The 23,748-nt window shown below is 44.4% G+C and overlaps 2 protein-coding genes across 4 annotated transcripts; both read left to right on the top strand.

Moving 5' to 3' along the window:
- Positions 1–39: 39 nt before the first annotated feature.
- Positions 40–21,201, top strand: PASK (PAS domain containing serine/threonine kinase). 3 transcript variants are annotated; one of them, XM_037406214.1, is made up of 18 exons: positions 40–472; positions 902–1,105; positions 2,198–2,433; positions 3,399–3,569; positions 4,921–5,061; positions 5,640–5,774; positions 6,427–6,720; positions 7,089–7,251; positions 8,740–8,914; positions 10,538–11,421; positions 12,058–12,257; positions 14,125–14,292; positions 15,078–15,203; positions 15,781–15,915; positions 17,455–17,654; positions 19,137–19,270; positions 20,284–20,430; positions 20,634–21,201. In XM_037406214.1, the coding sequence occupies exons 2-18, from the start codon at positions 934–936 to the stop codon at positions 20,828–20,830; spliced, it is 3,678 nt and encodes a 1,225-aa protein (XP_037262111.1). In that variant the 5' UTR covers positions 40–472; positions 902–933; the 3' UTR covers positions 20,831–21,201. The 3 variants fall into 3 exon arrangements, with proteins under 3 accessions (XP_037262111.1, XP_037262113.1, XP_037262112.1); XM_037406216.1 differs by lacking the exon at positions 40–472 and having other exon boundaries at positions 542–1,105; positions 10,538–10,977; positions 11,074–11,421; XM_037406215.1 differs by lacking the exon at positions 40–472 and having other exon boundaries at positions 544–1,105; positions 12,058–12,239.
- A 1,214-nt stretch (positions 21,202–22,415) lies between these two features.
- On the top strand, positions 22,416–23,741 carry MTERF4 (mitochondrial transcription termination factor 4). The gene is made up of 3 exons (XM_037406246.1): positions 22,416–22,890; positions 22,967–23,151; positions 23,228–23,741. The coding sequence occupies exons 1-3, from the start codon at positions 22,572–22,574 to the stop codon at positions 23,579–23,581; spliced, it is 858 nt and encodes a 285-aa protein (XP_037262143.1). The 5' UTR covers positions 22,416–22,571; the 3' UTR covers positions 23,582–23,741.
- The last annotated feature ends 7 nt before the right edge of the window (positions 23,742–23,748 follow it).

Raw genomic sequence — 23,748 nt, 5'->3', positions numbered from 1 at the left:
CCCGCCGGGAGCTGTAGTTCTTGGCGGGGAGGCGGGAAGCGGCCAGAGCGCCAGGCGCTCACTCCTCGCTAGCGCCGCGGGCCTGAGACGTTACGAGCCGCTTTCGACCTCGCCGTTCCGCCTGCAGATTCTTCGGAGGATGGGGGGGATAGCTGCCATCAGGCGGAGGAGATGTAGCCTTCCACCGCTGGAGCGGGGAGCCCGGCCGGGGCGGCCTGGGGCCGGCGGCCCGAAGCAGGGCACTGCTGGCGGCAGTGGGGCAAGGGGAGGCCGGAGGGCGCCGCGGGGCTGACTCCGGATCAGTTTTGCCTCCTCCCGCGCCGGCACTCCATTGGCTCTTCCCCGTGCCGCTCTCTTGCTGCCTTCGCTTATTGGGTGGCGCTTGTTGCCGAGTCCCGCCCCTTACTTCCTCGCGCCCGCCGGTGGTGCGGCGGCCGCCTGGAGCAGCGGCGGGGTGGCTGTGGCTGTCCTGGTGGGGCCGGGGCCGGGGCCGGGCAGGCGGGCTGGGGCTGCAGCCCCGGGAGGCTGGGCGGTGCGGGCGGCACCCTGGGTGGGCAGGAGGCTGTGCTACACTTGCTTCCTCACGAGAGCTTTCACTTTTAAAGCGAGCAGGAACGTGCTGACTGGGTGCTTGGTAGGTCTTACGGAAATACGGTGGACACGTCCTGCCAGTCACGGGCATCCCGTGCCCGCGGGCAGGACGGTGGCCAGCGTGAGCCAGCTTTGCTTTAACGCCACAGGCCAAATGTTGATCATTGATCAGGACGCGCAAGAGCAAGCGGCAGTCTTGCCATAACTTACAGGGCTATGCTTTGCCTTCGAACACATCGCTACCTGCCAGCGTCCTGAGCGGTAGTGCCTGGCTGTAAGGCTGACTGAATTTGTTGTGCTTCTCTTACAGGTGGTGGCTCCCTAGGCAACCAGAGCGTGATCATGGCAGCCAAGGCTTACAGCCCTTCTGAAGGGGGCCTTCTGCCTCCATCAGTAGGCCTAGTCCTTACTCACTTGAATAGCTCCGATAAGCTAAGTAGATCCTACCCCTGGGCCCGCAAAAGCAGGAAAAGTCAGCTTTCTGAACTCTGCCGGCTTAAAGCATCTCTGTGTGGTGAGCACCGTATTTTGAGATTGAGCTCATGTGTCATCAGTGAAGGTGATGTGTTTCAGATCTTCCTCTTCCCCTCCCTCAAACCTAGGGGTAATAGCAATAAATAGCTGTCAGAAAGTGCTTGTTCAGTAAGCCTCTGAGCCATAGATTACTGCAAGCTGGGAGAGTTTACAGGGGATGTGTTGCTGAATAGGTGCTCTGCACTTGTATTTGTCCCTGGGCAACCTTTATTGGCTTCCACTGGACTGCCCTCCATCTTGTATTATTATCTGAACCATGAAAAATCCCCAAATGAGGAGAAAGATATTGTTATGCTGGATTCTGTTAGGAGGGGAAGAACCTTGCAGTTTACAATGCGTCCAGATACTGGTCTCCCTGTTTTATTGTGGTGAGCATATTCATACTGTATGCGATGCATAAATGCAGAGATGTCCTTGTGAGGAGTTGTTCGTGATGCTTCTTCGAGTACTGCTAAACCTTCAAAGCTGCTTCGTGTTTTGGGAGTGGAGTGATGGCATTTGGCTGCTGATGCCACTTGCCAAAGAAACATTTTTTACAAACAGAACCTTTGAAAATTTTAGTACAATCGCTTGGCATTGTGTGACATAAAACATAGGTGTGGGCTCAGGTGTTTTAGTGTCTTATCTTGTGAGCAGTTAATTAACTGGCTTCCGACTAATACAGTATTTAACAAGAGCTTGAACACTTACTAAATTATATTTAATAACAGTTTCAATTTTAACTTGAAAGATTTTAAACCCTTTTAAAATCTGTTAAGTGAAAAGTTAAAGAAAAATAGAAGTTAACTAGTCTGCTTGAATCTTACGGATATTGGCAATGTTTTTCTAGGCTATGGACAGAGTTTAATTGTTCCAGTGGCTGTCATTCAAGATATGTTTATTAGAATTGTTTCTGTTTTCTTCGGTTTCATTGATTTGTATTTTCTTGTAATTTTTTTACAAATCTAGAAGCGTATATTCTGGGACTACTTGAAAGTTGCTTCAGCTGACAACTAATTTTTTTATCCATTCCTCTTAATACTCCTGTCATAGACTGTTACAGCTACATAGCTGATCTTTTATCTTCTCACAGGGGAGAAGTGGAACTCTTACTGTTTGTCTTCACTGGCAGCTCGTAACATTTGTACCAGCAAAAGTGGTAACTCATGGGCTCGGTGGGATTCTGCCTCTCGCTCCACTTTTGTTGGAAGTTCTGCTTCTTGCTCCTTTTTGCATGCCCTCACTGTGGAGGAATCCAGCCAGCACCTCTCAACTGCTGCACGCAATCCAAACAAAGCCATCTTCACTGTGGATGTCAACACAACAGAGGTATTTGCAGTAGTAACTGCTAAACTAAGCAGGCCATGACTGGTATAGGTTGTGTGACATCAGACAGGCTAAAATGCCTGTTATTCTTATGTGTATCTGCAGGCAATCAGAGCGTCATGAAGGCATTTTATAGTCTGCTCAAGCTCAGTAGTCTTCTGGAGAATGACAACACATTTATTTCCATTGCAGGTTGTACTTAGCAAAATATACAAGACAGTAGCAGAAGCACAGATGTCTTGAATCTTTTTTCAAACAGAAAAAAGGAATAAAGAAGAATGAGCTGTGAAGTGGCATGAGGGAAGAAAGGAAAAGCAGAATGTGCTTCAGGTCTTCTGTCTGTTAAGTGCCAGCCCTGGGATGGGTTTGTGATGGCACTAAGTCTCAGTCTGCCCCAGTAAATATGCCTTTTTGCACTGGGAGGGAGAGAATTTCTCTGTTTCTGCCATGAGAGTAAATTAATATAAAACTGAGTACTGAAAACTTGAAAGAGCTGTGCCACTTTTAGCTAGAACTGACAGCTCAGGCTTACCCACCTTAAAGGCATTAAATAATCCTGACTTGCTCTGTAACACAGGCTTAATATGTCAATAGCTGGTGGAATTACTGCCTGCCTTCAGCTGTGGGCAAAATTTTGTGGCTTGCCCAGGCCTTGCTTGCAAATACAACTTGGTGATTTTGCCTTCATGGGTGTAATCATTTACAGTTAAAAGAAAGCAGGAAACCTACAAGGAAAGCAATGTCTCAAACCCTCTTAACCAAGAAGATGCGTAGGAAAGGGATGTCCTAGAATAAAGCTTTAGTGAACTGTTTTTGAAAAAATCAAAATTTTAAAGAACCACCCCATTTCCACCAAGAGGAAGGGATATTATAATGACATTAAAGCAACACTATGAGATGATGATCTATTAACAAAACCTAGGGCTTTTATTCTTTTGTTTTGGTTGGGGTTTTTTCTCCTTTTCTAGATCCTAGTGGCTAATGACAAAGCCTGCAAGCTGCTTGGGTGTAGCAGCCAGGAACTCATTGGTAAAAAGCTGTCCCACTTGATATCCAAATCCAGTCAAGAGGTATGGGAAGCAGTGGGTGAGGAGTACATAGAAACAGAAGAAAGTTCACCGGTGGTTTCAGGAACTGTGGTATGTGAAATGTTGAAGGAGTTATTGTAGGCTTTGGTTTGGAGTTTTGGGGTTGGGTTGGTTTTGACATTTTCAGTATCATTTCCTGATATATTTAACTTCGTGGGCATTTGGCAATTATTTCATTTGTAGAACTAATTAAATTAAAAGTTTGCAGATTTGAGAATTTAGAGGGCAAAAGATGGCTTGGGAGACAGCTGTGAGAGCCTTGCAGCTGCCAACTTCTATAGTCATGGTGACTTGACCAAATCAGAACCTAAAGGACATCAGATTGGGAAAAAAAAAGATAATAAAAAAGAATAAATACATTTATTTGTAATTGCTTAACATGGAAAAACCTGTTAAGGAAAAGTTCCCGATTGTCTGGTCTTTTAAAAATTATTTGAAAATTTATCTTAAACTGGATTGTGAATATTAAGAAGTTACAAGTCAGTCAAATACTGTGAAATGTCTGTGCCAAAACACCCTAATTGGTGCGAAAGAGTAGAATTGATACTTTGCCTGTAGTGGGGTTGTTTATAAGAGAACTGCATGAGAAACGTCACAAAATTATTTTCTTTTGCTGCTGTTGTGAGCTGTCACTAGCAGATACTTGGAAAATGAGCTCATATTCTTCCTGGTGTTTTATTTTTATACTGAAAGTGTCAGCATCTCAGAGCTTGATCTTCCTATTACTCAATTGGATGGGGGGGTGGGGGGTGCAATATCTAAGTTTGATTCTGTGTAATCCAGGATTAAAGTTAAATGTCTGACAAAGGCACAAATTCTAAGCTGCAGCTATTCCAAGTACTTTATAGGAGTCACTGCGTAATTCTTAAACCCATTCTATCAAGATCATGTAAAAATGATAAAAAGCTTGATATGAAACATGGCAGGTTATAAGATGAATAAACATTTTCTGATTTGAGAAGAATCTCCTCCCATAAGAAATTAAACTGCTATTCTTGCAGCTGAAAGTAAGAACTATGTTACTAACGTGGAGTATTCATTAGCACCGTGGGGCAGCCCTTAAAAATAAGGCATCTCTGAAAGGCATTTCTCTCTGGCACAAGGTATTGGATTGGCACATTTATTATGCTGAAGGAAATGCCTTTAGTCTTCGTGACCAGGGGGAGAAGATACAAAAGCAATGACATTTTGTGTATGAGCAATGAATTATTTGCAAACTTTTTCACCGCTATCTTAACACTATGTTTCTTCCAATAAAAAACTAGTAAGTAGTCAAGAAACAGTATTTTTCTAACAATGACAGGGAGATATCTTGGTTTAATATTTTATTCTTGTTTGAAATTCTTGCGAAGTAACCACAGTCTTAGTAAATTATGACTACAACTCTGAATCCTCTGGAAAGGTAGATATTGTAGGCCGTCTCAACGAGAAGATCCCTGTCTCCGTCTGGCTGAGGAAAATAAGAAGCAAGGAGAACCCGTGTTGTGTGGTTGTACTGGAACCAGTTGAAAGACTTTCAGCTTCTGTTTCCTTCAGGGTTGATGTGAGTGTTTTCCTAATGATCAAATGAGACGACAGTTTGTGAGAGTTTGTGGGAATGGAACATGTCTAAAAGCCAGTAGGCACAGTACTGTTTGTGAACACGAAGGTGTACATAGCACTGACTGAGACTGGGACTGCACAGTGTAGGACCTGTGCATATATCTCCCATGAAGCTCATGTTGACATATTCGACAAGTCACATTAAAATACATTGTCTGTCTTCTGGGGAAATCTTAGTCTTGAACAGTGACAGTTCTACAGGGGGTTGGTTATTCATGGCAGGGGTGCCCTTGTGAAGGGATCAGCTTGCTGAGGAAAAGTTCTGGGAAGTTCGTTGGACTCCCCTGCCTCTCCCCTGTGGCAAGGGGCAGGCTCTACATGGCAATGTTGGAGAAGTATTGCATTATGCTATGTCTGCTTTTACTGAATTAGTTGTATCCACAGAGAGACTGCAGAATGAAACTTGCAGTTTCATTCTTGCCATTTGCTTAGATATTTGCAGAAATTGTTGTTAAAGGATTGAGTGGACTGTGGCTAAAATGATAAAATTAAAATAGTCCTGTAAATTTTCTTCCCAAGGGAAAGATTACATCATGTGACCTTCTTTTTGCACATCTCCATGGCTACCCAACATTGGAAGAAGTAGTTGGGCTACACATAAAGGACTTGATTCCTTCTGTGCAGATACCTCCTCTAGGCAAAAAAATCCCAAAGGTATAGTATAAGCACCAGCCAGGTTCTTCCATTCCCTTCCCATTTGGAACACGTGCACACTGTTTTCCCTCCTTACATAACAGAAGAAAGCCTTTTCAGAGAGAAGTGTAAGTCTCCTGAAAAAGGGTGTGCTGCTTACTTGTGGAGCTGCTGTCTGAGTATTTCCTAACTAAAAATGAAACCAAACCCTGACCTCTCACTGTGGAATCTGTCCTGGTGAAAGACATTTTTCTCCAGTCCTGGCTTTTTAAGAAAACATGCTGTCTATGTCAGCTCCCTAAAATTATTTTGAATTCTTTAGTCTGTTTCAGTCATGTCTGTCTGAGGAGTGAAACTAAAGAATACCCAAATCTTGCAAATGAAAACAGGCAGCTAGGTAGTTGAAAGAGGCCTTACTAAAGCCTTGTTTGCTGAAAAGCGGCAGCATGGACTTGCCTGGTTTCGTCATCAGGATATTCAACACTGGATTCCAAATCCTTAGAAGACCAGACTTTGTTCACTTTGATACTCACAGGACTGGTTCATTTTTCTTTTTCTGCTCCTTTTTCCAGAGGATGTTCCTGTGTAATTTTATGTGAATACTGAAATAAAACAAAAACATTTGGTTAGTTAGAGGTTTTCTATCTGGTTTTTGTTTTTTGCTTTAATTTAGAACCTCAGGATCCAGCAAGCTGTAGGCCAGTCCAGAGAGGGTAACATGTTTCCTCTCAGTTTAAAGCTGCAAGTAAGCCTTCTGGAGGAGAGCCAAGTAGCAGAACAGAAAGATGGTGTTCTGCAGACGGAAGAAGTTGGCACTTTCACAGGCGGTCATTACTCTGCTACAGCTGTGGTTTTCTCCACCATCAGTGGTCTTATTACTGTCCAGTCAGATGGAACCATCTGTGGCATCAAGGATAGTTTTGCTTTAATGCTGTTTGGCTATGAGAAGAAAGAACTGTTGGGAAAGGTAAGATATGAGTTTTAATTCCTCCCAGAAGGCTGCTGTGTCTGCCAGCATATCCATTGGAATTGTAAAGTCATCTTTTACACTCCTTCCTGTCTGTCACAAAACCTCTGTGTTCTGCGTATTCAGCGAGTAAGCTGTAAGATATGCAGATTCCCTTGTTGTAATTGCGAAGTCTTGCACTGCTGAGGAGCTGGTGTGGATTTCAAGTAGCCTAAAGCAAGCTGCACACATACATGTTCTCCATAGTCATGTTGATCACTTTTGCCTGGCTATCCATGAGGATCAGGTTCACAAACATGGACTCTTAGCATTTGCCCCCAACCTTTGAGAGCCAGCTCAGCTTTATAAGGTTTTGTTCTGTGTTTTAGAACATTATGTTCCTGATCCCTGGTTTCTATAACAACATGGAGAGAAGCAGCGGTTGTTCTTTGCTGTTACCTCCTCTTGACGACTCCAGAGGGACAGAGAGTGAGTGCATCTTTGAAGGTGTTACTGCCTGCCATACAAATGGCTCTGGCTGCTGTGACAAAGGTAAAATAATGAGAGGCGAGAGATTTGCCTATGAACACGGGAGCATGCTTTGTAAATGTAATGCACCTCCATGCAGGTTTTAAATTGGATTTCCACTATAACCCAAGGTAAACAGAATTGTTCACTTAAGGTTGTGTTTCTCTCTTTGTTGCTAAGAAGATGAAACTGAATGCCCAAGTTGGAAACTACGCTGTTAATAGAGAATGCTTTGTACTTAACAAGCACTTCCCTGTCCCTCCCTCCCCTGTTAGGATCTCTGAGTATTTTAAGGCATGTAAAATATAGCATTTGTGACAGTATTGCTGCAGAGCTGTACTTAGGACTACTCTTTTAAGGGAAAATACTAATATTCTTCTGAATTGTCTCATGTTGCTGGTTAATATTCAATGTCATGTTGCTGTGATGTTTCAGTTAGGAGGCATCACATAGTCTTCTGATGCAGATTGCCGCATTTACAAATAATTTATCAAAATTATATTTCGCTGAACGTAACAGGAATAAGCAGAAGCAAGAAAGCTTCATGTCTCCAAATCTGTTTTTCCAGCTAGCGCTGCCCATAGCAGAGAACACAAGTCCATACTTCCATCTGTATTGCAAGAGATCTTTTGTGCTGGTTTTGTCTCCTTTGTTGTTGGTTTTTTTTCCAATTTTCTTTTTCTCTTTGCTAAGAAATGCACAGCTGCATTGAAACCAATGCACACTACTGGAACAAAGAAGAGTTAGTAGACAGTGTGCAGTTTCTTAGGTAATTTTTTGGTGAAGTGATGCCTCTAATCCAAGAGTGAATCTAATTCAGTTCTTTAGTGAGGAAGCATTGTTGGCATTCAGCCTTTACTAAGTGGAAGGATTGCTCTAGACCTGAATCTAGATTTGTTCACTCGTTGCCACCTTCTGCAGCAACAATACTTGGGTTACTTCACTTTGCAAACCTGTGTTTTTCACTTTTGATCTGTTGCCACTGGGGAAGGAAAGTAGTTTTTGTCTTAATCTTTCTCTTAAATGTTTAGACTGTATACTTCTTTGTCTTGCAGTTTCAGTGAGTTATATAAGTGCAGTCTAAACCTTTTCATTTTAAGTGTTTGAAATGGGGAATGTATGTGTGTTTTGGGCTTTTTTTTTTTTTTTTTCCTGCTGCAATTTGTATGATCACTTTAATTCCAGTCATTGGCCTTTTTTTTAGGTCTCTTAACTTCAATCCCAGTAGCTAACCCAGAAGGCTAATACATGTCCAAGAGCTTTGATAGGAATGCAAATTTTAGCAAATTAGATTCCTGCATGTGATGATTTCTCAGGTGAATGGAGTGGATTTCTCCAGTAGAGTGGAGTGCTCATATTTGGACCACTTTGCCTTAACCACATCTTTTATACTCAGTTCCATAGGGTTGAGATAGACCAAGGCAGTTCCAAGATCGTTTTTAATCACTGTAGTCTCTGAAGCCTAAACATAAAAGATGAAATTGGTATCGTTTTATTTCTTGTTTGGTACAGACAGCAGCTTCTTGGCTGCATCTTTGGCAAGCCTACCCTCAAGAGATGAAGAGCAGAAATTGAAACATAGACACAAAGATAACAAATTAATACATGACGAGACTAAACAAAAGAATGGGACTAACTTCTTTTCTACTCCCTCACCTCCTGAAATGGTATCCACACCTTCTAACAGGTAGGCATTTCACAGACTGCATATTCACTTTGAAAAATGAAGAGCCGTGGTGGTAATCGCCAGCAAAAACTGTTTTTTCACCTCTGTGATGTCTGTGGGAAGGTGTAACAAGAGCCTTCCACATTTTGCTCTCTTCAGAATCTGAGCACCATTTGCAAGACAGATTGTGTTTTGCCTACTTTCAGATTTTTTGTTTAGATCTGTACAACCTACAATTGTAAAGTTACAGAGGTTCCATCTCTAAAGGGACTAAATACTTCACCCAGATTAGGGAAAGTAATTAGGCTCTATGCTTGCTAGATCAGAAACAGTGGATGTTTATCTCCTGTGATATCTGCCAGCTGGTGTTATGCTGAAGCCAGGTTACCTGGAATGAATTCTAAATGTTATTCCTTCCAGTGCTTGGTGTAACTGGCAGGTCATCCATTAAAACAGGGTACTGTGTTACTTCAGCCATTTTTACTGTACATTTCCAGGTCTTTTTCCTGTTACAAGGTCAGAAATTCTGCACAGGTACCTATATGATGCATATAGTTTATCTTAAGTCAAATTTGAAGCCTTCCACGTTAACAATTCTAACCCTCAGAAAATATTTACTGCCCATTTTAATATATAAACTATTACCGCACAGTTGTTGTTGCTTTTTAAGGAGACTGACAGTCTCATTGTTTCCTTGTCCTCTCCTGGATATGTCTCTCACATCATACTTGGATTGTAAGTGCTCTGCTGCATGGATTGTTTTTTCTACTCTGCATTTGCACTAATAGAAATGTTTGTAAAATACCTTGTGGTATGGGCTTCGTTGAACCATGTTTACATTGATGGATGGGGACATCCATCTTCTGTTGGACAGACAAGGGATCTTCTGTTCTCAGGGTTGTAAGTATCCTGCCGCATGTATGGTTTTTTTTGTTGTGGTAAATGATCTATATTTAGAAATTAAGCTAGAGAAGGAAGTAATCCATAGGGAAAGAGTGCCATTTGAGTGTACCTGCTCTTCTTTGGTCAAGATGGAATTTATTAGGATTTTGGATGCCTGTGCCAACAGCTTTCTGCCTTTTTCTTTTAAACTTTAGAATAAAACAATTAGTGCATGTTTTAAATAGTGACCATAGTAACAGAAGAACGGGTGGTATGCAGTATGATGGTTTTCTCATCCTTTTGTCATCATTATATTACTAATAACTTTGAATCCTTGCAGTGAAGACAGCATTGCCACCAATGGACTGTCAGCCCACCATAGAGAGTCTTACCCTGACACTTGGCTTGACAGAATCAGAGCAGTGGAACAGCGTAGAACAGTGGAAACTGCAGGATCAAATAATTCTCAAACCCTCTGCGAGGCACTCTCCCATGTCATTTGATTCAGAACAGTTGGGTTTAAGTCAGAACATGAAGATTCTAGTAAGAAGCACTGACAGTGCAGTATGTGGTGCATCTAAGATTGAAATGCCAGTGACACTAGTGTCTTGTCTAACCAGTTACAAGTTCATCGTCAAGAACTCAAGGAAGTAAATTGTCAGCATATCTGTAGGTTACCATATGAAATGCTGAAGCATCAGCACCACACTGATGCCTGGGGACAGGCTTCTTCAGTAAATGTTGCCTTGTTGTCTGTTCTAGGCTAGAAGACAATCTAGGTACTGCATCCTATGGCCTGGTTAAGCTGCCTTCTGATGTTACTTGTAACTCACCTGGAACACCGACAATAGATGAGCCGTGGTCTGGGACCACAGTGGACTGCAGACAAGACTTCCAAAGCCACATGGTTAAAGGGCAGTTGTCAAAACCAAACTTGTATGATGCAAAACATGCCAGCCTTGAGCACGTTGTTGTTGAAAACTGCCTGCTAAATGATGCTTCATCCTTCTTTGCAAACGGAACACACACTATCCATAATGTTTGCTCAGGAAATAAAATGGGTTGCAGTGCTTCTGCACCAGGAGTTGCCACAACCTCTGAAGATGTTAAAGAATCAGACACTGAGCTGAACTGTGTTTGCTGTGGTCTTGAGGTACTGAATCTGAATGCTGATGTCAAGGGGAACTCCGACAATCGTTCAGGTATTACTGCAGCTCCTGTAAGAACATCTTTCTCTAATGCAGCAGACTCAGCTGTGGACTGTATGCGAACTCCAAGTAACAGTGCCTTTTCAACAGGGCAAGAAAAGGATCTGTTGAATGGTGTTGCTGTAGAAGATGGTTCTGGGTTGCTGGCCTCCCAAAGGCATTTAGAAAACTCTGAAGAATCCTCAAAAGTGTTTCTTGAGAAGCCAGAAACTCTTGTACAAGAGCCCATGGGTGACAACATCAACAGAAACATACTGAAGGGCAAAGGTAGTCCTCAAGAAGACTGTCAGTTGCATGGCCAGCAAAATATGGCGATAAAAGTAACATCGACCCCGGTGAGACAAGAAGGAAGGCTGAATCCAGCAGATCCTTTGACCTTGGAGATTCTGGAAGGCAGCTACACTGGGAATTGCCGTCACAGAGATGGTTCACAATTAAGTAAGTTAAACCTGTTTCTCCCCTTCCCAAAATTAATGAGGGGTGCTCTTTTTCACCTACATTTTTGCAGGAGGCAGACAGTTCTGGTTAGAAGCTCACAGTGGAGAGGAAGGAAGAAGCTCTCTAGCATCTAGAAGATAAAATTGTATTTAAGTCTACTCAGGGGTATTAGAAAAGCAGGTGGTATAAAATACAAAATTACTAAGAAATTAATCCAGACTGAATAGTCAGAAATATTTTTAAAGCACAATTAAAAAATTTGAACCTGATAACTTTTCCTGAACAGACTTGTATGAAAATTGTGTAATGGAATGTATTTCATTCACTCCTTCAGCTGGATTCAGTGGCTTGTTGTATAAAATTCCTGATTTTTTGTAATTTAGAATAACAATGTGAGATTAATAATCACAATTGGGCACTGACAAGTTTCTGCAGGGGGTTGGGAACTATGGGGGTAGCTGCCAAGTAATAGCTGTGCTGTTGTCAGCCCATCAGATGATTCCTTGCTGAGTAGGTGTTCCCCAAATAAATAATGGAGTAATTCACTTTAAGAACTCGGAATTTTGAGCTAAACTGTCTGTGGTTCAACACTAAAGTTTCATTCTACCATTTTAACTTCCTCACCTGTTTCTACAGGTATACTCTTTGAAGTGAAACAGGTAGAGCTGCAGGACCCTACCGTACTTTTCTGTGTCTGGGTGGTGAAAGACCTTCTACAGAGCCAGAAGGAAGTGGTAGCAAAGACTCAGCTTTTGCTTTCCAGTCTAGCAAGCTCTGCTGACTCTATTGCCGATCTTTCCACAAATAGTCTTGGAGAAGTAAGAAATCCTACTATGGTATAATATTGAGCATTTCTCTCCTTGTTTGACTGTTAAGCTGAAGCTAAAGTTGAAAAGATTTTCAGATTAAAATAATGTTGTGAGGTGGTGGATGGATATTGCTGTTACTTTGTTTCACCAGTTTTATGTCAAAAGAAATATTTCAGATTGCTGTTTTGTAACATTTCTGGTAGCGTGTGTTTGTCTTGGTGTAGTACAATGAAAGCACCTAATTTTAAATTTGTCCTTAGGCTGGTTTAAGTACATCTACAATAGAAGTTTGCAGCAATCTAATCACACTGGCACCAATGACACAACGTTATTTAGAAAGGAAATATTAGGTTGAAAACTTCCATTGACTGACTTGTGTCAACAAAAGAAACCTGCAGTTTTTAGCTGCCTCCTGAGAGGCTGCATTCAGGATGGTGTATAGAAAGCTAACACCACACAGCTGAGCAGTAGGTACATGTCAGTGCTGTCAAACCCGAACACAGAACTGCTCAGGCCTGCTTTTGGTTAGTAGTGGAATGTAAAACTGACAGGACTTTGACCAAGGCTGTAGAGGAAAATAGTATTTTTGATCAATTGAGATAGGTAATGGTGATGATCTAGATCCCTTGAATAAATCTGTGCATTTCTTAGATCTTTACATAGCTGGATTTTATAATGACCTTAACAGAGAATTACCTAGATATTTAGATACCGCATGTGTAATGTGTATAGCGGTGACAGTTCCAAACTGGCACTGCAAGAAGCTGTTGCTTAATGCAATGCGCTGCAAATTAGACATGTAGTTTCCCTCCCCTGCCTTGCCTTTAATTAGTGAGCTGGAAGATAAAGTAGGTATTTGAATGAAAAGCTTGGCTATTGGCAAAACCTCCTATTTGGAGTATTTTTTGATGAGACTTTTGAGAGCTAAGTAGTAAGGTGGCTCTTGTTTTCCTTTCAAAAAATTATCTTCCATGCATATGTCAAAATATAAGCAGTTCTGATTGTTTCATGTATAACTTCAAATTTCATTATTCAAAACAAATGTCCCCATGAGATTTGCTGTGTTTCCTCTCAGTATGACATACTGTGTATGTCATAAAGATGTTCTGTGATCACGCATTTTAGATGCCATCTTTGGTGGAGAAACCTAATAATCCCCAAAACGAACAATCCCAACCCTGTCCTCAGAGCGAGAAAAACTTCTGTTATGTTTAATTTCTCATGCAGTGTTGCAGGCCTTGGTAGGAAGGCATGTATTGTTTGCTTATTAGGAATTTTACTGGGGTGTTAAAATTTAGGAGGGTTTACTTCAAACTTGTTTGCTCTTCATGTCTACTGAGAGACCAATCTACAGAAGTAAAATGCTGTTTTACCAGAAAGTTTGGAAAACACTGGGAATTTAATATCTTTTATAAATGAAATCTTTTTAGATTTACTGAGGCAAACAGAAATTGCAAAATTTATAGACAAGGCTTAAAGCAGCACCTTTTAAATTCTGTCCATCTAGAATACACTTACTTGGAAAAATTACAACATTGAAAGTAACCTACTTCTTGTTCATCAAATAAAATTACCATTTGGTGATAGACCACAATGAATTCATTATCCTACTGGCACAGAGAATTTTGTGTGAACATCTAAGGTGCATATGCTTCTGTTTTCTTTACCTTTCTCTGAATTAAGCAGTATTTATAGCTGCTGAATGCTGACTGTTGACTTGATTTGTCTCATACTGTGACGGTTACATCAACATGCAGTTCTTGCTGTCAGAAACAAAGATCACTCCTTTCAGCTATTCTTGCAGATGTGTACTTTCTCGTCATTATTTACTTGATTTTATAAATGTTACTTTGTGGCTTGCTTTATTTTTTTTTGCTTTTTTATCTATACCTAGGCCATCAGATCAACTTCATTGTTTGAGAATTCTCGAAGAGCTGAAGATCTTGCAGGATTAAGGGCGTGTGAGGGAGAGTACGCAAAAAATTACAACACTCTCAGTCTAATTGGCAAAGGGTCTTTTGGCTTTGTGTGGACTGCCAGGAGCAAGAAAGATCACCAGGAGGTTAAATGTTTCTTTTAGATCTCCTTGCAATAACTATTTAGGATGAAAACTGGAAAGTTAGTGTGTACATATTCTGTCAATACTACACTATTAAAAGTGGCTGTTTGGTAGTTTGGGGGTTTCCTTTGTTTAAACAAAAATCTGAAATCACTGACTTCATGGAAACAGAACAGGAAAATATTTGCATTGATGTAGTATATGACCGTTACCCAAGACAACAGGCACAGAGTAAGTCTGACCATGTAAGCTAATTTAACGTGTTGAAAGAAGTATACATTAAGCTTAACAGAGTGACAGGTTTTAGTCTTCTGTTCCTAAAGAAAATTACAAACTTCAAAGTCTTTATCGTGCCATGACTCAAGAATGTGGACTAGACATGTTGAGGTTATGAAACCCTCCTTTTTATCAGCAGAAGTATTTTGGGTGTTGAGAGGCAAGCTGTGGTGTTTCTCTGCATGGATGTTAAGTGCCAATTTCCCTCCTCTGTACCCCTATGCCAGAAGTCACCACTGCTGTAATTGGGTTGATAAGAGAGCTGGCCTGGCAAAGCCTTTGGAATTCAGAGCATCAATAAAAAGAAAATAAATACATTCCATTTCTGTGCATCATTTGGCTTCTAGGACTAAATTAATTTAAATATGTTTAAATATACTATAAGCAATGCACATTGGGTTGCTTCTGTCCTTCTAGTAATATGAATCACTAACATTTTCCCTGGAAATTAATTTACCAGACACTTAAAACCATGCTTTTGCAGGTGATGCTGAATGCTGTTTTCTGTGTAGGTTGTCGTAAAGTTCATCTGGAAGGAGAGGGTGCTTGAGGACTGCTGGGTAGATGATCCTGATCGAGGGAGAGTTACGCAAGAAATTGCAATCCTGTTGAAGCTGCGGCACCCCAGTATCATTAAGGTACAGTGAACTCAGAGGGAATGTAGTTTGAACTGCATTGTATGGTTCGTTTGAGTACTTGGTGTCTCACGTTCCTCTTCAGGAGTGAGGAATTGTCCTGTATTAAATCTATGTTTTCAGGAAAGAAAGGAATCCTGCTTTGTTTTGGAGGGTATATTACAGCAGACTGTCGTTTGCCTTGACACTTTTACACCAAACATAGATCTGAAGGTGTAACTTGACAGAAAAAAAGCCTGTATGTTATTTCAAGATGATAGGATGCGTATCTTGGAAGTATGATGTTACATCTGACCATGTACTAGTTCTGTACGTAATCTGGATACGTATCTTGATTCCTCCTTTTTGGTTTGGGGTTTGGATTTTTTTTCCCCAGAGAGAGAATTCCTCTTGGCTTCAATTCTGCTCTCCTTTTTAATTATGCTCTTTTTTTCAAGAAAGATTTGTGCTCAGTGAAATGAGACTTCAAAGATTATAATACATGTTGATTAAATCTCCAAGAGGAGAGCAGTGTTTGTTTAAAAAAAAAAAAGGCAATTTTAAGATGAAGCACATGAATAAAAAAGTCTGTTATTTATAGGTGCTGGACGTATTTGAAAATGAACACTTCTTCCAGCTGGTGATGGAGAAGCATGGGTCTGGTCTGGATCTCTTTACATTCATTGATAATCAGCCCAACTTGGATGAGCCATTAGCGAGCTATATATTCAGACAGGTGAGAGCTGGGAATGTACAGCTGCTACATGCAGGAAAGATTTGGTTAATTTAAGAACAAGGATCCTCTTACACTCAAAAGAATTCCTGGCTAATCAGTAGGCGTGCTGAATCAGAGTCATGCTCAATACCTGCAGAACTTTTCCTCGTTATTCTGTAGAGCTCATTTCTAGCTAATTGAAATGCTACCGGTAGAAACCTTCTTAAGGTTTACCTAGAGACTTGTAACAAAGAAACCTTTAGAGGACCTTATTTCATAGGAGGATTTCCTATAGAGCCATCACCTCTTTGCCTGTGATTGTGGCAGCACACACTACCTGTCACCAGGACGCCCATTCATCTCGCAGCAGTCATGCTTCTGCTGTGGGAGGAGGAAAGTGCATGGAAATTGCCCCAAGCCTCACTAAAAGCCACACTTCCACTTAGGTCAGTGCTTGGTTTAGATTTGTTGTGGTAGTAAAGGGCTTTCCTCTTTTTAAAGAATTTAAAATCAAGAAGTTATCTTGGATTTTAACGTGGCATAATGCAAAATAACTCAAAGTAGTTTACTGTGAGTCAGGAGCTTGCCTGAGAGCTGAGTTGTCCTTTGTTCATTGAGTTAACTGCAACAGTAGTCCCCAAGTAATTCCCCCTCACATGTTCTGGAGTAAATTCCTTGCTCTAAGGTATTCAAGAATTACTTTGCACCTGGTAACCCACCACTGTGTCCACACTCCTCTCACTGGAGTGCTGAGGGAAGCTGGTAACCAAAGTGATGCACCTTCTCTGTGTCTGCTGTGCAGTGTGCATTCACAAATTGCAGTCAGTGGTCCCTTTAAACTTCTGACAGGTAAGCCCTTTTCCTAAACCAACCCTGAGCTGGTAGGGGTGCTTTGTTACTTCAGACCTCTACAGTATTTCTCTGCAGAGGGAGCTTTGTAGTATAAATAGAAACTTTTCTCCCTCAGCCATCTGTTTTTCTTGCTCGAATGTATTGCGGTAGGGATCACGATTGTCTCCAAGGTGATATAATTTTGATGGTATTCTTAATTATGACACTAAAGCATGAATCGTGCAGAAAGAAGAATGGAATTTAGGAGTGACTGTATTATTTATACCAATCTTCACTTTTAAATGCTTTGTCATCCTGCAGTATCAGAGGCACACAGTAATATCTTCCAAATGAGTGTAATGATCCTCCAGATGAAGCTGGGATAAAAATAGAGTAACCTGCAGAACTGTAACAGTAAGCGCTTATGCTTCTAACCAAAAAAACAAGGGCATCGTGACTACAGCATACCCTTTTCCTGCACATTTGTGAGAGGAAAGAAAGCAAAGGCTTTTTTAAGTCTCTCTCCCAAGAGCATTGCAACACCCACTGCAGCAATGCTGACAGGCATGCCTGAGTTCATTTCCAGTTACCGAAATTGGGATCTATCTTGTTTATATAGTGTCAAAACAAGCCAAAGTGTGGCTGTCAGATGTGTCTCTGTGATGCCACGCAGATTATCCAGAAGGACACCTCTGTGTAGTAACACCTAATTCTTTCCTCCTTTATCAGCTTGTGTCAGCTGTTGGGTACCTCCACTGTAGAAACATCCTTCACAGAGACATCAAGGATGAAAACATTGTCATTGCTGAAGATTTCACAATCAAATTAGTAGACTTTGGTTCAGCTGCCTACCTGGAACCTGGCAAACTGTTTTATACCTTCTGTGGGACAATTGAATACTGCTCACCAGAAGTGCTGTCTGGCAAACCGTATGTAACCCTCTGGAAAGTAATTTTTGTGTCCATTGCACCAAAAACGTATGTGCAGGGCTGGAACAGAGAAGCCAAGCTGCATTGCCATTGGTACTCTTGCTAGAGTTATCTAACCACAGAAAACTGCAGCAAGATTTAGGGCACCACACTGACAGAAATTCCTTGTAAGGGTTTGAATGTGTATAAAGTTGGGCACTGCAGTGACAGAAATTACTTGTAAAGGCTTGAATATGTACAGAGTGTTTCTGACCGAGTCTGTTGACTGGCTTTCTTGTTCTGGTCAGGTGTTTTGCAACTCCTGTCTGTCCTGCTGCAGAGCTGAGTTCAAGAACAAGCCTATGATTTTAATTTCCAGCCTGATAGAAGAGTCTAGATGAGTTGTATTGTGACTTGAATGTGTCCCTTTTCCTTAATCTTTTGTAATATGTAATATGTACATCAGCTTGCTAATCTTCTCTTCATACCTGTGTATGAACGTGCTGATAGGTCTCTAGCAAAAGCTGCTCTTTTAGAGAGATGGTATGAGCAAGTATTGCTGTATAGCATCTGCCCCTTACCATGTCTGTGTTTTGTATTGCTCCCACTCTCAGCTCGTCTCTTCCCTTCTTCCCTATGTGCTTCCCTGTATGAACTTTTGCAGTTTGATAGTGTTCATCTCCCCATTGATTTTTGTGCTCCTCTGGACTCAAGGATTCTTCCTTTGCAGCTTGTCTTCCTGCTATCTTGGATGTGCTGCCCAAATCTTAGCTGTCTTTTCCCCGATTTTCTCCTTCTCTGACTGCTCTTCACCTGGAGGCTGACAGTGTCATACCTGCTCCTGGAGGGAAGCCGTGCCATCACAGGGTGGCAAACATTAATTGTACTTGCAATATATTATCTTGCTCCCATTTCACAGCTGTTTTCATGGCTCCTTCAGGCAGCTCCTCTTAAACGGGGACAGGGACCGGGGGTGGGGCAGAAGCAATGCAAGATGGAGAGGAAGTTCCTGCTGGTAACGAGATGGAAGATGAAGCAGCACTGCCCTGGGAATTCAGCCTGTTACTGTGTGGAGAAACTTCCCCTTTTTCTTAGATGAAATCTAGATAGTATTTATTTCCACATAACTTTTGTCTTGAAATGGATGGGAAAAGATAAGGATTCCACTTAATATTTTACTTGATAGTTTTGGCTTACGGTGAAGAAGGAGGTGGCTTAAGTTCTCGTCACCAGATTATCCATGTGGAAGTCTAGTTGCATACTATACATACTCATCAACCAAAACTGGTTGGCCATTCTTATTCTTTGGTTGTTTTTCTTTCATGGAGAAGGATAGTACAGACTTCTCAAAAACACTGAGAACCTTATTAGAAGTCTTGAAGCTTCCTATGTTAAAATAAAAATTGGAAACAAGGGCTATCAACTGCCTGTTTTCTTTTTACTTTATTTAGCACACAATTATGTATTTGCAGTCTGAGTTTACACAGGTTTATATCTGCATAGGTACTGTGGCCCTGAGCTGGAGATGTGGTCACTTGGTGTCACGCTGTATACCCTGGTATTTGGAGAGAATCCCTTCTGTGAGCTGGAGGAGACCATGGCAGCTGTCCTGAATCCTCCTTGGCCTGTGTCAAAAGGTAAATTTTTCCCATTTGTTTTTCTAAAGATGCAGATCTCTTGGGAAAGTATGAGCAGTATTTATTCTCCAGAAATAGAGGGGAAGGCTGGAAAAATGCTTCCAAATGTGCTCAGCAATGATTTTTAAAGCTGCTCACTGAAGCAGAGTTAGCCGAGGTGTCCTTTTCAGGTAAGTTCTGCAGTTCTTCATGCCTGCAATGAATACAGCTATCTGCCATATATTTCATTAGTTTCAAATTCCAGGCCTCCCATTTTTTATGATGACTCAATTTACTAGCTTGTCAAGCGTCAGTGAGGTTTATATCTGAGAAAATCAGAACAACTAATGCCTGACGGGAAGGTTCACTCTCGTAAAGAACTTTAAGATCAGTCATGGCAGTCTTGTAACACTAAGGCAAGTTTTATCTCACTATTGCCAATGAATGCCACGTCACTTTTGGGACAGATGATAATGTGTTAATGTATAATTTCTGAATGAATTGTGTGGCTTGACCTTACAGGAAAAATACACTGGCTGTTTTCTGTTGGAGGCATAGAAAACTAATGGCATGTTAGGCTAAAGAAACTTTCATCAACAAATTCTCTGGGGTCCTTAGGAGCGCTATGGTTGTAAAGCAGGGTGCTGCAATTGGCTGGTAGATTCTTGAAGCTTTCCCTGAACCCTGAGTGCACCTTTAATCGCAGATCAAACACAGGATGACTGCAGGACAAGAACTGGGCTTGGAAGCACCAAGTCAGGCTTGCCGCGCTGGCCTTTGTTTCTACTTCTGTCCTCCTGGGCGTCCTAACTCTGCGCCCCGTTCTCTGTTTTCACAACCTGGAAATGTCAGATCATTTCCAGAGCAGAGCTCATGTGACTAAGACTCTGGTAGAACAGGTACTGCACAAGGGATTAGCAGGGAGGATTTGTTATTAAAAATCTTCACTTTTTTGGAATATGAAGTGTGTTTTGCATTCCCAGCATGCCTAAAATACAGCCTGAGGCATTCCTCTTAATACTCTCTCTGCCCAGGTCTCATGAACATCATGGCTGGGCTTCTGCATCCTGTTCCGGAGCGGCGCACAACTCTCACAGTGTTAGCAGAGGATCATTGGCTGAAGCAGCCTGTGAACCTGGGTGATTATACCTGGGAAGAGGTATACGTGTCTGCTGAGACAGGTGAGACGTTGTTCTGAAGGCTTTCTCCTTCACCTGGGTCCCACCAAGCACACGGGAATGATTTATAAGAGAAGACTGAGCTGTGGTTAGCGAGATACTGCTCATCGGGCACACGCCAATAGCCAAATGTGCTCAGTTTGATGACACACTTGTCGGCCAGCTGGACCTATGGCTCACCCCTCGCTGTCTGTCTTTCTCCCTAGAAAGCAGCAGATTCAGAAACAGTTCTGGTGGGTGCATACACGAAGACAGGCTCCTGGCTCCTCACGTGGAGAATGAGCCGTGCTTGAACACTTCTGACTGCGAGCGTGCAGCTCCCCGCCGGGAAGGAGCAGCGGCTGCGGAGTGCCAGGGCTCGGGCATGGGAAGTCGCTACAGTCCTTCTCTGCAGCGCTACTAACGGAGTGGTAACTCCCCTACTGCAGGACACAGACAGTCACTCAAGAACCAACAGGAATTAATTGTAAGCGCTTCCATCTCATGGGAAGATTGCTACTGCTTCTCTCTTGCAGACAGATCTGGTGGCTGGCACCAAGCGGTAGGCAGGGCAGCCCTGAGCTGCTTGGCCTGGGCATGATTCCTCTAGGAAAGCTTGTTGCTAATAAGCATTTATTATTGTTCTTATGTAGGATCTGTTTTAAAGTTGTGAGGCAAAGGTTTTAATGTCATCTTTAAATTATTTGTAACTATATTTTTATGGGCTGGATTTACTTTTTATGTGTAGTTTCACTCTTGCTGAAAATTAAATGAATAAATGCCTTTGTCTCCTTGTGGGCTGGAGTTTGTGTGCATAAAGAGGCCTCAGAACCAGATGCAGCTGCAGGATGGGGGGTGCCTGCCCCCCCCCCTTTTTTTTTTTTTTTGTAATGAAAGTGTTAAGGCCCCAAACCCAAGGAAGATGTTGTAGTTGTAAATACCTTAGGTACTTAGAGGCTGGGATGGTTGTAGGATAAGGGATGGGGGTGAGATGAGGGGAGATAATCTCCCTATAGACAACGCAGATCTTGAGAAGGGATGCACAGGACCACAGAGATGAGAAAGTTACAAGAGGATGGGAACAGTAATCGGGCAGGCTGTGGTCTACTGATCCCAGAACTGAGTTTGCGCAGAAGTAAAGGTCAGTCAGGGGCCGCAGCAAACAAGACTAGAAGCTTTCATCTGAAGACTCCAATGACCACCCAAAGACCACCAGGGAAGATGATTGTGCGTGCAGACCAGACATTTGCATATAGTAATGAGTTCCAGGAAATCTCATGTGTATGTAAATGAGTTCACAGAAATTTTATGAGTATGTATAACTTCATGGTACATAGTCTCTAAAAGTTTGCCAGGTTGTTGGAGCACTTATGTTGGGGCTGCCCCCAACGCTGCAATAAAGGCTGCTTGGCTTACTAGGCCTGCTGTTCCTGAGTGTTGTTACACTGGGCTCCTTACCCAGCCTCCCGCTGCGGCAGGAGGTCAGGATGCTGCTCGTCCTTATATCGGTTTCACCGTCCTCTCTATAGCCCTTGGTTTTGATGAGGCAAAGGCAGCGGGGAAAAAGAAATAGATTCAATAAAGAGGATTTTAACCAGTTCCCAATACTGAGGTGTGGGCAACAGGCCTGCGTGGTGAGTGGCTCGGCCGGGACTGGGCTTCTGGGAGGGCAGTGGGGCAAGTGCGGTGGGTCTGTCCCGCTGCTGCCGCAGGTCTGCGCGGCTCAGCCGGGCGCTCAGGCCCCTGCAGCCCCCCAGGGTCCTGCAGCGGCGCCCCCGCGCCCAGCCCTTGGCCCCGGCACCTCGGCCCCGGCTCGCAGCTGCGTGACCCCGGGCTACGACGCGCTCCGCAGCCCAGCGGCGGCACCGAGGGGGCTGCCCGCCCTCCGGCCCCGCCAGCGCTGCCCGTCGCCGCGCCCCGCTCCGGCGGCAGCGGCCGGTGGGCCCGACCGAGGCGGGGGGGGAGGGGCGGGGCAGGAGGCTCCGCCTGTTCCACTGCGGGCTCCGCTGGGCCCGAGCGCGCCCCCGGTGCGCGGACAGCGGCGGGAGGGCGCCGCGGGACCGGCCGCGGGCTCCTGGGGCGTCGAGCGCGGCCCCAGGCCCCGAGGCGAGGGCGGAGCGCGGCCTCGGCGGGGCCCCCCGGCTCCTCCCCGCGGCGGCCGAGACATGGCGGGGCTGCTGCTGCGCGGCGGCGGGCGGGCGGCCGCGGCGGGCCTGGCGCCGGGGCTGGGCCGTGGCTGCTGCGGGGAGGCGGCGGGGCTGCGGGCCATGGGCTTCAGCGAGGAGCAGGCCCGGCGGCTCCGCGGGCTCCAGCCGCGGCTCGGGCCTGAGCGCCGGGAGGCGGCTGCGGCGCAGCTGCTGCTGCTGGGGCTCAGCGCCGAGGCCGCGCTGGGGCTGCTGGAGCGGAGCCCGGAGCTGCTGCGGCTGCCGCCGGAGCAGCTGCAGGAGCGCGCCGGGGAACTGCGGCGCCTGGGGCTGCAGGGAGGTAGGGCGGCGGGGCCTGGGGGGTGGGGGGCGGGGGGACACCGGCCCCCCCCGCCCGCTCAGCCCGGTGCCCGCAGGCCGGCTGCGGCGGGCGGTGAGCCGCTGCCCCCAGCTCTTCACGCTGCCCCGGAGGCGGATGGCGGCGGTCGTGCGGCTGCTGCGGGAGCGGTGCCTGTTCACGGCGGAGCAGCTGCAGGAGGTGCTGGGGACCTGCCCCGCCGTGCTGCTGGAGGAGCCCGCCCGCCTCCACCTCCACTTCCAGGTGCGGGGCCGGGGGCGCGCGGGGCCGGGGGCGCGCGGGGCCGCGGTGACCCTGGAACGCCCTGTCCCGCCTCTAGTATGCCTACTTCAGGATGGGGGTCCAGCAGAAGGAGATGGTGAAGGCCCAGCTTTTCCGAACGGCCTTCGCCGAGCTCAGGAACCGGCACATCTTCCTGGAGCGGCGGGGGCTCTACCAGACCCCACACAAAGGCCAGACCCAAACCAGCAACCCAAAGCTGAAGGACATCCTGGAGCTCCCGGAGGGAGCCTTCCTGGCCAGCCTGGCCCGTTCCACCCCAGAGGAGTATGAGGTCTTCAAGCAGCTGCTGGCTCGAGAGGAGGAAGAGGAGGAGGAGGAGGACAGGGATGCACTGTACAAAGAGGAAGATGAAGACCTGGATAGGGAAGGAAGTAAAGCAGCCTGGGAGTGAGGAGGTGAGGCTCCAAGGTGCCCGAGCTCTCCCATGCTGCTGCCCAGCCCCACTGCTCTCGTGGGTGCACCAGGCCCCCACCTCATGCAGGCACCAGCTGTGGTGGCTGCCGGGCTCCCTGTGCAGGGCAGCAATAAATTCCATATTCCAGAATTCAACAATTAACC

This window comes from Falco rusticolus, chromosome 13, assembly GCF_015220075.1.
Source record: "Falco rusticolus isolate bFalRus1 chromosome 13, bFalRus1.pri, whole genome shotgun sequence".
NCBI classification, from domain to species: domain Eukaryota; kingdom Metazoa; phylum Chordata; class Aves; order Falconiformes; family Falconidae; genus Falco; species Falco rusticolus.
Note: the sequence above shows the minus strand (reverse complement) of the source record. Positions and strands in the feature narration are given on the sequence as shown.